The sequence below is a fragment of the Neoarius graeffei genome, chromosome 11, assembly GCF_027579695.1.
Source record: "Neoarius graeffei isolate fNeoGra1 chromosome 11, fNeoGra1.pri, whole genome shotgun sequence".
Taxonomy (NCBI): Eukaryota; Metazoa; Chordata; class Actinopteri; order Siluriformes; family Ariidae; genus Neoarius; species Neoarius graeffei.
Genome location: NC_083579.1, coordinates 19,149,158 through 19,167,803, shown reverse-complemented (window position 1 = coordinate 19,167,803; position 18,646 = coordinate 19,149,158). Strand labels below are relative to the sequence as shown.

Sequence of the window (18,646 nt, the reverse complement as noted above, 5' to 3'; positions counted from 1 at the left end):
ATGGTTTTGATGCCTTCAGTATGTTTCTACAATGTAGAGAATGGTGAAAAGAGAGAATTGGCTGTGCCCTACAAGTGGTGGTGATTAGAAAGTGAGATGTCGGGGTTTTTTTTTGTTTTTTTGTTTATTGCACTGGCTCAGCAGATGTGTTCAAACAGCAGCAGAATAATCATGAAAATGTCAGCTATGTGAACAATAGACAACTAATTTGTAAAATAATTATATAGAAATGTACTGTTATGGGTAGACCACACCTGACTGTAAAGCTGGTTATGTTATCCTTTACTTTCTTTCAAGTGGAAATGGTGGAAATCTTAGTTTTTCAGTTCTGGACAATTAAGTGTTAATTGCGATGGAAAATCATGGGGAGGGAATATTGTTAAGCGTTTTGGCAGTAATATTTTTTGAACTTATTTTTAACAAAATTATGCCTTGACTTGTTCTATTTGTCTTTTTTCAATCTATCCCTTTTTCCCCCTCTAATTGGGTGATGGAATGGTATAAAACCCATTGGTCAGGATTTATAACCAGTTTTTCTTTTTCTCTCTCTCTCTCGTACATGTCCATGTATATTTAGAGTCAAGATGCCTGAGCTAGCAAGTTGAGGGCAAGATCCAGGACCACTTTTCCTGTTTCCACACACCGCGACCTGCAGCCATGGATGGTAAAACTGTAGCTGTGTGTGTGTGTGTGTGTGTGTGTGTGTGAGAGAGAGCTGAATTCTGTATATTTCACAATGAAACATTGGTGGTTCCCCCCCCCCCCTTGCAGCACCCTGCCAGATAGATCTATTTGTGAAGCATGTACCATTTGCTGTCTTCACTACAGCATACTGTTATAACACAAGCCACAGAACTACTCTCCATTCCATCAGCAGTGAATAGCCCCTGGATATAATTATTGTGCATGCTAACTTGGCAAATGCAGCATTTTTAACAGGTGGTAGCTCTACTAGCTCACTGCCTTTTAATTATTTTTTTGTCAGGGCTAAATTCTTACGGACATCGAGCATCCCACAGGTACTAAGGATCAGTGCCAATGTTAAATATAGCTGCAAGCAGCAATGAAGGAGGCCAAGCACGTTCTGTCCCCACCTCTTAGCGATGGAACAAGATTATGGATGAAATGTCAGATGTTGAAAATTGGAGAAACTGATTTCACAATGCTGTTGTCCAAATTTTGTAGCAAAACCCCCCCCCCCCCCCCCCCCCCCCCCACCTAAAACAGTTTTTATTGACCAAGAGGAAGAAGAATCATGATTGCAGGTTAAGCAGTTCAAAACAATGTATCACACTGTATGCCTACACTTCCTGTTTGGTGGTTTCACTATCAAATTCATTTGCATTATGGACAAACCATCCCATATATCAAAAATAAAAGAAACAACATTTTTGGCATATTCTCATGATGCTGTGATTCCATATTTCATTAAAAAAAGCATACAAAGCATTCTGTGGGACTCTCATAGGAAGAATAATAATTTATAAAATGTACAATCACTAAAGGGTCTTTGCTTACCTTTGGTGTTTGACCCCCTAAAAAAAAAAAAACCCTTAACTGATGAATGCATGTGAAATGATGTGCTTCTGATGGTGCCTTTTGCTTGGCTTGCTCAAGATGAACAAGGTTAACATATTGGTAATTCTACAGAATGCCATAAAGACACCTTGGATTTACAGTTAGGGCCATAAATATTTGGACAGAGGCAACATTTTTCTAATTTTGGTTCTGTACATTACCACAGTGAATTGTGAACAAAACAATTCAGATGCAGTTGAAGTTCAGACTTTCAGCTTTAATTCAGTGGGTTGAACAAAATGATTGCATAAAAATGTGAGGAACTAAAGCATTTTTTTTAAATGCAATCCCTTCATTTCAGGGGCTCAAAAGTAATTTGACAAATTAAATAATTGTAAATAAAATGTTAATTTCTAATACTTGGTTGAAAACCCTTTGTTGGCAATGACTGCCTGAGGTCTTGAACTCATGGACATCACCAGACGCTGTGTTTCCTCCTTTTTAATGCTCTGCCAGGCCTTTACTGCAGCGGTTTTCAGTTGCTGTTTGTTTGTGGGCCTTTCTGTCTGAAGTTTAGTCTTTAACAAGTGAAATGCATGCTCAATTGGGTTGAGATCAGGTGACTGACTTGGCCATTCAAGAATATTCCACTTTGCTTTAATAAACTCCTCGGTTGCTTTGGCTTTGTTTTGGGTCATTGTCCATCTGTATTATGAAACGCCGACCAATCAGTTTGGCTGCATTTGGCTGGATTTAAGCACACAGTATGTCTCTGAATACCTCAGAATTCATCCGGCTGCTTCTGTCCTGTCACGTCATCAATAAACACTAGTGACCCAGTGCCACTGGCAGCCATGCATGCCCAAGCCATCACACTGCCTCTGCTGTGTTTTACAGATGATGTGGTATGCTTTGGATCATGAGCTGTACCACGCCTTCGCCATACTTTTTTCTTTCCATCATTCTGGTACAGGTTGATCTTGGTTTCATCTGTCCAAAGAATGTTCTTCCAGAACTGTGCTGGCTTTTTTAGATGTTTTATAGCAAAGTCCAATCTAGCCTTTTTATTCTTGAGGCTTATGAGTGGCTTGCACCGTGCAGTGAACCCTCTGTATTTACTTTCATGCAGTCTTCTCTTCATGGTAGATTTGGATATTGATATGCCTACCTCCTGGAGAGTGTTGTTCACTTGGTTGGCTGTTGTGAAGGGGTTTCTCTTCACTATGGAAATTATTCTGTGATCATCCACTACTGTTGTCTTCTGTGAGTGTCCAGGTCTTTTTGCATTGCTGAGTTCACCAGTGCTTTCTTTCTTTCTCAGGATGTACCAAACTGTAGATTTTGCCACTCCTAATATTGTAGCAATTTCTCGGATGGGTTTTTTCTGTTTTCGCAGCTTAAGGATGGCTTGTTTCACCTGCATGGAGAGCTCCTTTGACCGCATGTTTTCACAGCAAAATCTTCCAAATGCAAGCACCACACCTCAAGTCAACTCCAGGCCTTTTATCTGCTTAATTGAGTGACATAATGAAGGAATTTCCCACACCTGCCCATGAAATAGCCTTTGAGTCAATTTTCCAATTACTTTTGGTCCCTTTAAAACCAGGGTGGCACATGTTAAGGAGCTGAAACTCCTAAACCCTTCATCCAATTTTAATGTGGATACCCTCAAATGAAAGCTGAAAGTCTGGACTTGATGTCCATTATATAACTATAACTTGAATATGTTTCAGTAAACAGGTAAAAAAAAAATTGTCAGTGTCCAAATGTATATGGACCTAACTGTATATCATGTACTGTATATCATATGGTATGGTGATGAAAGTAGAAAAATCCAATCATCTGCATGAAAAAACAGCGAAGATTTATTGGTGGCAAGCTGGTGCAGTGGTTAGCACTGTCGCCTCACAGCAAGAAGGTTCCGGGTTCGAGCCTCATGGCCGATAGGGGCCTTTCTTTGTGGAGTTTGCGTTTTCTCCCGTTGTCTGTGTGGGTTTCCTCCCATGGTTCAGAGACCTGCACATTAGATAAAGATACCCAGCCACTGGGGTTGCACATGCCACTGCATACTTGGTGCCAGTCCCAAACCTGGATAGATTGGAGAGGGTTGCATCAGGAAGGGCATCTGGTGTAAAACCTATGCGAGGTCAAATATGTGGATCAGGATCCGCTGTGGCAACCCCTCATGGGAGCAGCCGAAAGAATAATAATTGTGAAACATTGGGTTCATTTTTCTCACACTTTCTTTTCTCGATTGTGTTCACTGTACTCAGGTGGCCGCAATATATGGGCTATAAGTCCAGAGGAAAGGAATAAACATGATCAGAAATTTGACACCCTCTCCCCAGTGCAGGGTTTTGTAACTGGTATGTACTCCACAGAATTGTATTCTTCCTTTATTTCATGTATTTTAATTAGAGGTTAAAGTTAAGTATACTCAGATTGTGTTCCCTGCTGATGATGAATGCTTGAAGTCTATGCCTTTTTTGTACATAGGAGAAAAGGCACGAAATTTCTTCCTGCAGTCAGGTCTCCCTTCCTCTGTGCTGGCTGAGATCTGGTAAGTAGTCTGTGCTTAAAAAAAAAAATCCTTTTTATATTCGTTATTGTGATCTCTTGCTTAAAATGAGTGAATTTTGTCTATTTGTGTTTGCTGCTCATACGTGACCTTCCATTACAAAACCATTCACTTGGGTCAGTTTTTCAAAATTGAGTTGTTGTGCTTTCATGAAAGGCCATTAAAAAGCTTTCCAGTGATGCATAGGTCAAGGAAAATTGACCAATATACCACTGAGATGGGCATTTGAAATGGTTAGATTTTATTTTTTTAATGAAATGTCAGAAATGGAGAAAGCTGCTTATAAAACTTACTACAAAAACTCCCTAGCAACACACATTTCTAAAAAGATATTAAAATGAAATTTGGGGCTCATGTTTATTATGACTTCACAGATGTGTACTCCACCCCCCCCAACTGTACCTTTTTAGGAGTGTGATTTAACATTTTACAGAGTGTGTGATATCACGTGCACAATTTAAAAAAAAAAAAATGCATTCTTCACACAGTACATACAAATGTAATGATGGTAATGTAAGACTTTGAAATGTATACTTGTACTCATGAAATTTATCGTGTTTATAATGCCCCTCGCAATAACAACTTCCACAACACGCTGCAGAAAGATAATAGCCCACAAGATATAAAAATGTGACCCACCTAAATTTTGAAGCTTTTTCCTACTCGACTTTGTCAACTCTGTTATTGATGGTTGTTATATCACCTTCCCAGGGTTGTGTGGTCTGTCTGTCTGTCCGTCCGTCTGTCTGTCTAACTAAAATTAAATCTCTCAACTTTTAACTATTAAGTTTAAGAGCTTGGCGATTTCTCCCACCATGTTTCATACAGGAAATGGGGCTGTTACGAATTATGCATGCGAAGGAGCAGTGCAGCCAATCGGAAGCCTTCTTATAGAGCATACATTGCAACAAGGACATTAAATCACACAATACAAATTTTGTTTACACAAACATGAATTTATTTTATACCATTTTATTGGCTGTTCATTGGAATTATATCAAAATGAATGCTGAATCTAGTGAGTGGGAAGTCTGCACTCTATTGATGCCTGATACAAAGGGTTATCCTCCAAAATGTGTTCAGTGGCACAAAGCCTGAAAGGTGCCTTTTTTTTTTTTTTTTAAATAAATGAATTTCTACCAGGATTGGAATACCTGACATCAATAGAAGCATGCTTTCAAGGTCATAAAGTTTGAATTTTTTTGCAAAACTCATTCAAAACATGAAAGTGTAGACATATTCTGATATTATGCTAAAATTCAGCCATTTTCGCTCACACAACTTGCAGTGGTGCTTGAAAGTTTGTGAACCCTTTAGAATTTTCTATATTTCTGCATAAATATGACTTAAAACAGATTTTCACACAAGTCCTAAAAGTAGATAAAGAGAACCTAGTTAAACAAATGAGCCAAAAATATTATACTTGGTCATTTATTTATTGAGGAAAATGATCCAATATCTCACATCTGTGAGTGGCAAAAGTATGTGAACCTTTGCCTTCAGAATCTGGTGCGACACCCGGGGCCCCTAACCCCCCCCCCCCCCCCCCCCCCCCCCCCCCCCCCGGCAGCAATAACTGCAACTAAATGTTTCCGGTAACTGTTGATCAGTCCTGCACACTGGCTTGGAGGAATTTTAGCCCATTCCTCCGTACAGAACAGCTTCAACTCTGGCATGTTGGTGGGTTTCTTCACATGAACTGCTCGCTTCAGTTCTGTTGCTGCTCCACAACATTTCGATTGGATTAAGGTCAGGGCTTTGACTTGGCCATTCCAAAACAGTAACTTTATTCTTTAACCGTTCTTTGGTAGAACAACTTGTGTGCTTAGGGTCGTTGTCTTGCTGCATGACCCACCTTCTTTTGAGATTCAGTTCATGGACAGATGTCCTAACATTTTCCTTTAGATTTTGCTGGTATAATACAGAATTCATTGTTCCATCAATGATGGCAAGCCGTCCTGGCCCAGATGCAGCAAAACGGGCCCAAACTTGCATAAGGTTCTTATGCAATCCAGCATAAGAACCTTATCCCATCTATGAAACATGGTGGTAGTATCATGATACTACCACCATGTTTCATAGATGGGATAAGGTTCTTATGCTGGATTGCAGTGATTTCTCCAAACATAACGCTTCTCATTTAAACTAAAAAGTTCCCATTTTGGTCTCCTCTGTCCACAAAACATTTTTTCCAACAGCCTTCTGTCTTGTCCACGTGATCTTTAGCAAACTGCAGATGAGCAGCAATGTTCTTTTTTTGGAGAGCAGTGGCTTTCTCCAAGCAACTCTGCCATGTGCACCATTGTTGTTCAGTGTTCTCCTGATGGTGGACTCATGAACATTAACATTAGCCAATGTGAGAGAGGCCTTCAGTTGCTTAGAAGTTACCCTGGGGTCCTTTGTGACCTCACCGACTATTACATGCCTTGCTCTTGGAGTGATTTTTGTTGGTCGACCACTCCTGGGGAGGGTAACAATGGTCTTGAATTTCCTCCATTTGTACACAATCTGACTGGTGGAGTCCAGACTCTTTCGAGATGGTTTTGTAACCTTTTCCAGCCTGATGAGCAGCATCAATGCTTTTTCTGAGGTCCTCAGAAATCTCCTTTGTTCGTGCCATGATACACTTCCACAAACATGTGGTGTGAAGATCAGACTTTGATCAATCCCTGTTTAAATAAAACGGGGTGCCCACTCACACCTGACTTTCAATCAATGGGATGACAAACACCTGACTCTAATTTCACCTTCAAATTAACTGCTAATCCTAGAGGTTCACATACTTTTGCCGCTCATATGTAATATTGGATCATTTTCCTCAATAAATAAATGACCAAGTATAATATTTGTCTTATTTGTTTAACTGGGTTCTCTTTATCTACTTTTAGGACTTGTGTGAAAATCTGATGTAGGTCATATTTATGCAGAAATATAGAAAATTCTAAAGGGTTCACAAACTTTCAAGCACCACTATTTCCTCATGTATCTCAAAATCATACCTTGTGACTGATTTTGTAATGGAGGGTCACATAACTGTCCAATAATTGCATTTAAAGAACCAAATATATGTACAGAAAAGGATATGTTCCTTGGTTATTAAAGAGGGTTTTTAAATGCATATGTTTCCATGTTACGCGAGTGAGCTTCAGAACATCGTTAAAATTTTCCACAGTGGAGGCCAGATAAAGCAAGATGCTATCTTTATTCTTATTAAACATGACAAAAGAAACCTTGAATGTTAAGTAAATGCAAAAAAATGGTAAAATTAGAAAATTTATTTTTTGACCATAATGTCCCAAATGAGAGACCAGTTTCTGAGACGGACCCATATAGCAGTGTCCGGGTGAATTATTTATTTATTTATTTATTTATTTATTTACTTATTTGTTTGCTCCAGGCTGATAATGCAACCCACCCAAGGGTGTAGGTTTGGTATTAACATTGGTGGGGACATAAACCGAATGCCAAACCCCAGTGGCGCCAACTTCAGGTCTACATTAGAGGGTCACAATGTTTTTGCTCCATTGTATTCCACCAAAAGAGTATCCATCATCTCTCCAAAATTCAGACTTTTAAAATTTGCAGTTCAGAATTGTAGTAATTCACATAATAATAATAATAATAATAATATGCAATTCATTTGATTAATTGCAAATCTTGCATGTGGTGATTTAACTCCATTCTACCAATTTGCAAATGTGTTTTACAAGCGAATAATGTATTGACTGGCGGGAGGGAGTATGTTCCTTTCCCTCATAAATGGAAGTAAAACACACATGGAGCCTTAAACACTGCATTACATTAGGCTGGCAGGGGGAGTAGGCTATCTTCTGTGTGATCTTTAACTAGTTTTAGAATGCTAGTTTAAGCTGATATGTGATTGATCTAATGGTAAAACAGGATGAGATCTCTAGAACTTTTTTGACATGTTGAAAGGTTACAATTTTACTTGGCAACAGAATGTATCTGAATTCTGATTGGTGGTTGTTATATTATTGCCCTTTTATTTTCTTGAGCCCAGAGGGGAGGGAAAGGAGGCAGTGACAGGGTTCTGCTGAAGTGCAGATAGTGTTCTGGTCAAGGAAAATTGTGTAACATATTCTGTTTAGAAATGCAACACACACTAATGCTATATTTTGCAGTGTAAAAAGCACAGGGATTATATTTCAGGTGATTGCCTAATGTAGCAGAGGAAAGTCAAGTGGTATTTGGATCTTATGAACATGGCCTACAGATAGGCTGGATGCCCATTAACTTCAGAGTGACTAGTTCTCGTTACAAATTAAACCTAAGAGAGAAATCGCACATTTTCACACTGAAAATTACATAGTGAAAATGCTAACCAAGTGCTCCATTTAGTCAAACTGTTTACTCTGTATACGTGGTGCATTTGAAAGTTCCGGGACTTTCTGTTGCAAAGGAACACTGCATCGACGTCTTGTACTTGGCAGCAGGAGCGAGCAGTAACTCTTCAGTCATTATGCTGTGTGACATTGCACGGTCAACATATGGACCTGTGTGACCCATGTTTTGGTGGCAGTGTAGTTGTGATTTTACTATGGACCAGAGAAAGAAAACATCAAATTCTGTGTTAAACTTGGGGAATCTACAACAAAGTCCCTGGAACTGCTTCCGCAAGCTTACGGCAATGAAGCAGTGAACTGGCCAAGGTGTTTTAAGTGGTATTTGTGTGTCAAGAGGGGTGCAAAACATTGTCCTCCTGTCCCTCTTGAAGTGTGAATGCCACTCAAAAAAATCTTGCCCGGCTCATTGCTTCATTGCCATACGCTTGCTGAAGAATTTCATTGCCGATCGCAAATGCTTGCACATTGTGCAAATTACACATGCATATTGTCTCACAACTGTGCATAACGGAGGTCCTGATGTTGACAGCGCGACATCCTGCAGTACACTGCATGCAGCAGTGTACTGCATATACATGATCTTGACACGCTCCATTTGTTCAACAGGAACAGTCCTAGATTTTTTTTGGTCACAACTTGTACATGTACACTAGCGCTGTCGATTCGTTTACAATTTGGAAATTTACTTGCTTTTTACAGGTTTGGCATTTAATTTAAAATTTTAAATATCAGGCAATGATTTTATGCAGACACAATTATTGCTTCAGTGTTGCATAAAACATAGCAGAATGGTGAAAGCTGTTTTTCCTTATCAATTAAAAAAAAAAAAATTTTAAACCATGTCGTCAACTAGATCATGGACGTGTAACTAGATTTTTCAATTTGTAGGCAACATTGACCATTCCTCTAGATGTATAGAATAAAAGTTAGTGATCATGGCTGTTGGAAAGGACGGCACAGTGGTTGGTACTGTTGCCTCACAGCAAGAAGGTTTTGGGTTCGAGCCCAGTGGCTGATGGGGGGCCTTTCTGTGTGGAGTTTGCATGTTCTCATGTCTGTGTGGGTTTCCTCTGGGTGCTCCAGTTTCCCCCAGTCTAGAGACATGCATTTAGGCTAATTGGCTACTCTAAATTGTCCATAGGTGTGAATTAATGACGTGGATCAATGGAGTCCACATGGCAGCAATGTTGGATAAGGGAGATGATGATGACGACGACCATGGCTGTTGGAAATGATTAATTCCTTAAAGATAAGTGGGGTCCCCCCCTTTTCATAAATATTATGCAAACTAAACTAGTGTTCTAATAGTGAAGTAACCTAGTCTTGTAGTACTTGAGTCCGACTTGTGCCCTAATTTTAAGGACTCACGACTTGACTTGGACTTGAGCACTCATGACTCGGACTTGTGCATTAACTGCATTCGGACTCGTGAATTGGAGACAAGGACTCAGATTTTTTTTTTTTTTTTTGTCAAATCCCATAATTTGGCACAAGATAAATATCTACATTAATTTTTGTATTAATTTCGTGCAAGAGTGTCACACCTGCACGCCTTGGCGCATGTATCAGACTCTTGGGCGTGTGCTGGACAGCGCGTGCGCCAAGCAGGCTCTCGGGCACGCTGTAAACGACTTGCACCTGCACAGGATTAAGGTGCAATCAGCATACCTATATTTAAAACTGTGAAAACGCACGCACTTTGCAAAGCATTGAGTTGCATTGCTGACACATTACCGAGCCTTATTTCCTTGTTTGGTTTCCTGATTTCCTGTTTCTCGTCTTTGATTCTGCCTAGCCTATGATAGCCTGTTTGTGCCTCACTCGGCCTGTTGCCTGTTTTACGATTTTTGCCTACCGTTCTGGATTGTTTACCAGTCTTGGCTTGTATTAATAAGCACACCTTCTGCACTTGCATCGGTCTCCCAACTGACAGAATACTTTGCACTCCCTGACAAAGGGAATGCACATTCACTTGTTCATACGTCATGTTCAGGAACAAACTAAGGTTAATGGTGCTAGAACCGCCACCGTCAAATGGTGCGGTTGGAGTATTGGACTCAGACTCGACTCGGAACAATCGTGGACTCAAATTTTATTTTTTTAAATGACTTGAGCGCTAGGGACTCAAGACTGGACTCAGACTTGAACTTCAGTGACTTGACTACAACACTGAAGTAACCTAAATTCTGGTCCAGCACTGCAATAACGTGTAAAAAAAAAAATGCGGATTATTTTTTTTTTTAAACTGGCCACTGCTCTTAAATGTTGATGCATTCCAGATAAGTTTTTGACAGAAAATGAGATGTTCTTTTTCATTTTATTCTTTTGTTTAAAAAAAAAACAAAAATAAACAAAAACCTAGAACAAAGTAGGTATTGGTGTGTGTCGTCCCACCCCCCCCATAATTTTATTAAAATCCTGTAGTAATTGTTTTCTGTCAAGGTCTACTGATCAGAATGGACCTTTTGAATCGGACGTTTTTTACAAAAATTTGATTTATTTACTTTTTAAATCCCCCCCCCCCCCCCCCCCCCCCCCCAAAAAAAAAAAAGCCTCTGAGCCATTTTCCCACTTTCGTATTGTATATGGTTTGGTAATTAGCTTGTAGAGTATGAATTTGCGGTCTCACTCAGCTTCTTTCCTATAAGGTTCAGGTGGTATACTTTATGTCCTTGGTGCAGGGCTCTAGCTGACATGAACAAGGATGGGAAAATGGACCGTTTGGAGTTCTCTATTGCAATGAAACTGATTAAGATGAAGCTGCAGGGTCAGAATCTTCCTTCAGCTCTGCCCATCATCATGAAACAGCCACCAGTACCTGCTCCTACCATGCCCTTAACGTCACTGGGTGAGCTGCCAGCATATCCACAAATTTCTCTCCATATTTTGAAGAAAATGTATTTTAATTTTAACAAGTTTCTGCTTATTAGGAATAGAAAAGCATTTCATCTTTTCAGCCACTTGAAATTGAGTTTTATATGCAGTAAGATATATGGCTGCATACAACATGATCACTTCAGCATTGCATTGAAAGTTGAACCAACACTTTTTTTTTTTTTTTTTTTTCCCTGCTTTAACAGCTACATTTAAGTTTCTCCTTTCAGTTGTGTTGTGGCCAAGGTGGTCTAATCCTGGTGCACAAATTGAGGCCTACTAGCTGTCTCACTGAACCACAGCCTATAACACAGGTTTCACTGAAGGAGGGTTCAAAAGACACTAAAACATTTGTACACTGAAAGTTATAGTTGTCACACTTGGAAGGGCAGAACAGACAAATATTCAATGCATAGACCAAATCCGACTGCCTTTCATTTAGATGGTAGGACTGTTTCTTGTCCTTTCTGGTAGACTTGTATCCTACATGCTAATATGAACAACAGTGATTGATTGAATGGTAGTAGGTTCCATGTAGCATATTTTGTTTTGATCAGAATTTTTTTCCATAATCTAAGTTTATAGTAATTCTCATGCTGTGCTCATATTAAATATTAATTGAACTTTTGGAATGGAATCTTTCTTGAGGGATGGGATCCATGCAAAACATACCCATGGTGCCCACTATGCCTGTTCTTACCTCCATGCCGCTACCCTCCGTGAGTCCTATGCAGGGCATGACTCCCATGATGCCCACTGGAATGACCATGCCAATAATGCCCACTATTAGTGCTCCTGCTCTGGCCAGTGGACCTGTGGGTATACTGCAGCCCACTCCTGTTTCTCTTACAAATGGTAGGTCATAATTTGAATCACCACAGTACAGTTAATAACACCTGGTTGCGTGTTTTAAGCATTTTAGGGATTAAATTTTCCTTAAATTTGTATGTGTTCATAGCTCTCCCACTGAACCGTTACTTCACTACTTCTCCATTGGGCTTTTCTTCCACTCCTAAGACATCAGCTCTCCTGGATCTGGGTTCAAGCAGGTGAGATGATCTAACAGTGTAGGTGTGAATGAGTGAATGTATGCACAGTGATCTACAATGAATGAGTTGACCTTTTTTAACAGAATTTGTTTTTTTTAAATGAATATGCTTACTCAAACACACATGGTTATCTCTCCCAGCTACAACTCTTCTTCTACAACATCTTTAGCCAGCAGCTCTCCTCAGAGTGGCCCCTTGGACTGGGCTGTGCCACAGGCATCACGGCTTAAATACAGACAGCAGTTCAACAGCTTGGATAGGCAGATGATTGGCTATCTATCAGGTATGATGATTAATGTTTAATATTTCCTTTATGCACTTTAATTTCATGAGGTTAAAAAGAGAGGTTTTCTAAATAATTAAAAAAAATCTACTTGTAAAGAGCAGTAAACAAGGAACTAAACAAAGTATTTGGCATGATAACCCTTTTGTCTTTTTAAAAATGCACCAGTGGCAGAGCTGCCGACTGTTCCTTTGATTATCAATTATTTGCCGACAGTGAAGTGAATATTCGTAAATAATAACCAAGACGAATCAAGGTTTATTTTTCAGAGCCTGAGGCAGATTGTTTTAGTATAAATATACAGGTGTTTTTTTATTTTTTTTTATTTTTTTTAAATTGTATTTATTAAAAAAAATCCTTTATTTCAAACTTCAAAAGCGGCATGTAGATGTAGTAAGTGTGCGCAGACTGGTCACTTATCTATGCCAAGTCACATAAAATACTTTTGTTTGAAAATGAATAAAATAAACCACAATTCCACCTTACCATTGACTAATTTTAGACCAAACTTCAGAGCATTTTTGTGATTTTTTTTTTTTTTGGGAAAAACATTTTCTTTTTGTAATTTTTCTTCACTTACAGTGACGAAGCGATTGGCAGCCATTTTGCTGAGTCGCTCGAGGTGATTATTGAAAAAGTCTGAATTTCTTGACCAATCAGCGCACAGGATTTCCTATAATCACCTCCATATTTATACTGATAATCAATAATCATGTGCCATCTTAAAACTGCCTGATACAAAAAATGTTCCATACAAGTGCTATATAAATATTGTTTTATCCTAAAATTCTGACTTATTTCCGAGAAATAAATTCCCAAGAATTTATTTATTTATTTATTTATTTTTGATGCATGGTTTTCCTGAACAAGAATACTGTAACTGTAGCATCACTGAAGAAAAATTAAAAATGGCAAATTCTTAATCTCAGTTTAAAATAACTATTTTATCTTTAAATAATTTGGATGTTTAAGTGTAGCTAAATTAACCCATTGACGCCTGAAACGCCTGCAAAAAAATGTCTGCAAATGCCTAAGCCAGTTTTTAGAAAAGGTCCCCATCTGCCTGAGGGTTTTCTGAAATAAAAATAATTAATTGAAAACGCCTATGAAAAATTCAATATCTCAGCCTCTGAAGCACATAAAGACATGAAATAAGTTGCATTTAAAAGATAAAATTCCCTGCTTTTATTGGATCATGCTCATTCAGCATTAACACTAACACATTTTTATTAAAAAAAAAAATCTCAGCAGGGTTTTTTCTAGAAAAATTTAGTATGAGGGCACTCACCATGGCGAGGGAGCGAAGCGGTGGGTGGGTGGGGGGGGGGGGGGAGATGGTGCCGGTTGTTCCCCCCCGCCGTACAAAGCCTTTGAAAAATGCTCCAATGGGACATTCTGAGGCTATCTGAGAGGGAAATTGTAACAAATTGTCTGTCAACATTGAAAAAGAAAGAAGTAATCTTCTTCTGCCCCGGACAGTCTTTGGCTTTCTTACGCTTCGTGCCGCGGGATGACATCTTTAAGTGCCCAAGTGTCAACAAAACAACTCGCGAACTACTTCTGTCAAAAACTCCCGCGCCAGTGGGTGAAAGGTCATTCAGTCTCGAGAAATCTCGCTCTACAAGTCAGCTGACCTTGTATGTAACCCATGTCAAATCTCGCGAGAGCAGCCGCGACAACTAAACAACTAAACAACATGGCGCCTCAGTCTGGAAAACGCCAATTCGGATTGTTTTTGCACTGTCTGGCGGTGTATCTACTATGATTTGGAATATTTTTGGAGTAATTATAACGTATTTGATGATCAGACACATTGTCACGTGGTGTTGCTGGGATGTTTTCACGGAGTCGGTAAGGGGGCGCACGCCGAGAGTAAGAGGGCGCAGCGCCCCTGTTCCCCCGTTTAGACGGAAGCCTGTCTGAGTCAGATGAGTAAAAATAAGTATTATATGATTCATTCATATAAAGAACGACATATCAACACAGATCAATTGATCTAAAAATCTGTGTTGACATGTTAATTCATCTAACATGGAACAAGGCACTTTGTCATGGGAGAAAGGTGGGAAAGGAATGAGGAGAGGTGGTGAAAGTCCTGAGGAGGAACTGGAGGAAATGACTGGGGGGAAACGACCGGAGGAACAAATTTCCAAAGACTGACACTGACCTCACACACACACCCATCTTACACACACACACACACACACACACACACACACACACACGCACTACTGTCGTAGAACGTGGTGCATGAAGCACTCACGGTGCAGGGGAATATTGCACTGCCTGCATCCCATCAGTGTAGACCCCGGGCGCACATTGGTGCCAGTGTGCTTTTTGGCACAATCCCTGCAGATCTTTCTTTTGTTGTTGATCTGGGACAGATCATGCCCAGCTGAAGCTCCAGATAGGCTGGTGGGGAGCACTTCTCTTGGTTACTGGGATGAACAGCTCCATTGTTAAGTCCTCCAACCAGGCTTTGTAGCCACTCTTCCTATACTTCCATTCATCTCCACCAGCAGATCTGGCAGCCACAAATGCATTGTAGCACGCCACAGACAAAAAATAAAAAAAACGGCCTCCTCCACCACTTCGAAGACCTGTGATCGATTTGGTAGTACCCCACCATCTGGTCGAGCAGGTCTACACCCTTCATATGTTGCTGGTAGTCAGCAAGGCAGGCTGGCACCTCAACCTCCACCTGACGCTGATCCTCGACCTTCCTTTTCACTGACCCCAAAGCCATGGGGTCATGGTGGTTGGACAGGACCATCACTGCCTTGGTGTCCTGCCACACGCACAAGGTCAGCTCATCCTGTTGAGCCACCTGATACTGATGCCTGGCCATGCCAGCCTGCTTGCTGAGCTCCTTGGTCTTTGGTAGGCCCCTTCTGTTTGCGCGCACCGTCCCACAAGCCTGAATTCCCCTTGCCTTCAGGTAAACCAGCAAGGGCACGCTTGTGTAGAAGTTATCCATGTAAACAGACAGGTGTGATCCGTAGTATGGGCTGGCCAGGTTGGTGACAATGCGGTGCGCCAGGTTGATCTCCGCCTTGCCCTCTGTGGCCCCCGTATACACCTGAAAGCTGGTGACATAGCCAGTTGTACTTTCAGCCATCACCCATACCTTCACTCCCCATTTTACTGGCTTTATGGGGAGGTACTGCTGGAACGCCAGCCGCCCTTTGTACTTGACCATGGACTCGTCCATGGTCACGATTAGGGTTGGGCGGTATTACGGTAAGAAGGTATCCCGAGGTATCCAAAAGTACCAACGGTATTGGTCTCATTACCGTCATTTTAAAAAAATATATAATATCTAAATAAATATGGAGTACATGAGGTCATAATATAAAATAATAAATTGAAGATCATCCCGAATAACTGTGTGATCGTATTTTCACTAATTCTATCAATTTCCTAAAGAAGTTTTCATCGCGTGCAGGGTTGTTTATGTCGTTACCATGGCAACCCTGCGTGACATTTTGGAGTCTGACAGAAAGCTTTGCAAGAGACTGAGCGTGGGGGTGTCATGGCTCAGATGGCTAAGGCACCGTACCATAAATCCGGGGACCCGGGTTCGATTCCGACCCGAGGTTATTTCCCGATCCCGTCTCTCTCTCCCCCGCTCATTTCTTGTCTCTCTATACTGTCCTATCTAAAAAAAAAAAAAAAAGAGACTGAGACCGCGGTTGAAAGATGGCAAGTCAAGATAACGAGTTAGTGGCAAAAAAAAATACAACATCGGCAGTGTGGCAGCATTTTGGTTTCAAACCAAACGAAAAGGAAGAGCCAGCAATAATGTAAATGACCGCGCAAAATCGAAAAAAATCTAATATGTCCCCTAAGGCACACCATAGCCTGGGGTACTCCACTTCCACGAGATCTCTCCAATGAGTTGTGTTTTGAGTAGGTTACATGAGTAACAACAAGGTAAAATAATATAACGTATGACATTTGGGATGTGGGTAATAAACGTTTGAAATGTCATCTACTGAAGAAACGGAAGAAAACATCGTAGCGTAAACTGTTCGGTTTCTGGTGGGAATTAGCAATGCGCTTGCTATCTTTGTTGGGTGTGTTAAACCGTATGGATTTAAGTGGAATAATTGTAAGGAGTTATGTGATCAAGACAACGTTTTAAGCAAGGTAAGGCCATTTGATTATTAATTTCCCCGCCATGGCATGACGTGGGCCCATATGATTTTGCCTTGTGCAGCTATCACGCATTTGAATTAGGTTCGCCTCATTTGCGCTGAAGAATATGGTTTATCGCGCAGTCTAAACGGACTTGGGTATTGGTTGATTCTTTTTCTTTTTTTTATTTCCCATGCTTGAAAGGGTATGATCCTGCTCATCGTGTACTTTTTTTTGATGGAGTAGGTGAAATAGTGCTGCAAATGGCGTTTCAACGCAGACATGTGTAAACGACAGTTGAATGCTATTTTCAAGATGAAGGAAGAGTTGCGTGATGCTTTGAAATATCTCTTAATCCATTCATCAATGCACAAAATTCGCTTTGCTGCTTAATCTATACCACAATGCACATAATTCGCTATGCTGCTTTTAAATAGTACATTTGAGGCATAGGTGCACGTTACACAGTAGGCCGAAACAAAATATTATTTTTTTCTCGGTAATACCGTATACCCCGGGAAAACACAGAGACGGTTTAAAGGTATCAAAATTTGGATACCGCCCAACCCTAGTCACGATACCATTAACTTCATAAAGGGCCTGGTATTGGTTCAGGAGGAGGTCCAAGAAGCACCACAGTTTCCATAGCCTGTCCGATTTGTCCACTGCAGGGTCAGTGTTGTCTTGGAGATGTCGATATCTAAAAAAAACATGATTCAAAATTCAAAAAGTTTTTGCTGGCTGGATTTCTTTATGATGTTTGGTGTCCATGTAAACTTATGACGTGCACGTGTTGGCCATTTATTGTTTTGTGTATTGTGCTATGCATATGAATTTATCTATTCCATATGTATTGTTATTTAAGTTATTTATTTATAATTGTATTACTATTTATCAATGTTGGACATTTGGGACATTTAGGTATTTGGGACATGTAGTTTTGGTTTACGATTCAGGATAAAGTGAAGTTACTGCCCAATACTGCTATTTATTATACTACTATTACTATTGCTATATACTGTTACTATACTATAACTAAAGCATAATCACATTATTATTATTATTATTAGTAGTAGTAGTAGTAGTAGTAGTAGGCCTAGTAGAAGGCTCTAACACCACTTCGGGTACATTACTGGCCATGATGGAGACGTCATTGCAAAATAATAATAATAAATAATAAATAAAAAAAACCCTGCATCGTATGTCTTGCATTATGCAATTATACTGTATACTGCAGTAACACTAGTTAAAAAAATCCTAGTTTTCATAGTGCAGTAATTCGCCGAGGTTTTTTTTTCCATAAGGGTAACGCAATAAGACACAGAAGTCGTCAGAAGAGAGCGCAAGAATAAATAATTACCTCCAGATCATGTCGAAGCGATCTTGTGCCATCACTCGGGGGACATTTTGTCTGATACAGCCACTTGCTCTGTCTCCAGTAATCCTGGCGAGTTGGTAGTTTTATTATCCCAAAAGTTATGCAGAGACCGATTGAACGATTTCATCTCCTGTTTTGAGACGGGGCTCCACTTTAAGTTTGATGGTGTATGGCCGCGCGTCTGATCAGCATATACATTTGTCTGTCACCAACATATCCCAAACTTCCTCAGTGAAAATATTCGAAAATACATCTAAAGGGCTTGTATCTTCAGATATCGGCACCTTCAGCCCAGGTGTCCGAGTGAACTTTTGTTGACGTGGGGGGCGAAATCCATCTGACTGCCAGTCCACTTGGAAGCCTTGGAATTCCTCCTCCTCATCCTCAAGAAACAAATCCCACTCCTGCTCTCTATCTAAGGGGTCTTCCGGCACATCTCCCTCTATCTCTTCCTCGATTAAAATC

At 40.2% G+C, this 18,646-nt stretch overlaps 1 protein-coding gene across 5 annotated transcripts in view; it reads left to right on the top strand.

The window, feature by feature from the left end:
• Nucleotides 1-18,646, top strand: part of itsn2b (intersectin 2b) — a 149,355-nt gene that overhangs the window by 23,298 nt on the left and 107,411 nt on the right. For all 5 annotated transcript variants that reach the window (XM_060933563.1, XM_060933568.1, XM_060933566.1 and 2 more), the window contains 7 exons: nucleotides 578-664; nucleotides 3,792-3,884; nucleotides 4,015-4,078; nucleotides 11,142-11,308; nucleotides 11,983-12,189; nucleotides 12,293-12,383; nucleotides 12,524-12,666. In XM_060933563.1, the coding sequence (XP_060789546.1) occupies nucleotides 658-664; nucleotides 3,792-3,884; nucleotides 4,015-4,078; nucleotides 11,142-11,308; nucleotides 11,983-12,189; nucleotides 12,293-12,383; nucleotides 12,524-12,666 (772 nt within the window). In that variant the 5' untranslated portion in view covers nucleotides 578-657. The remainder of the gene's footprint in view (nucleotides 1-577; nucleotides 665-3,791; nucleotides 3,885-4,014; nucleotides 4,079-11,141; nucleotides 11,309-11,982; nucleotides 12,190-12,292; nucleotides 12,384-12,523; nucleotides 12,667-18,646) is intronic.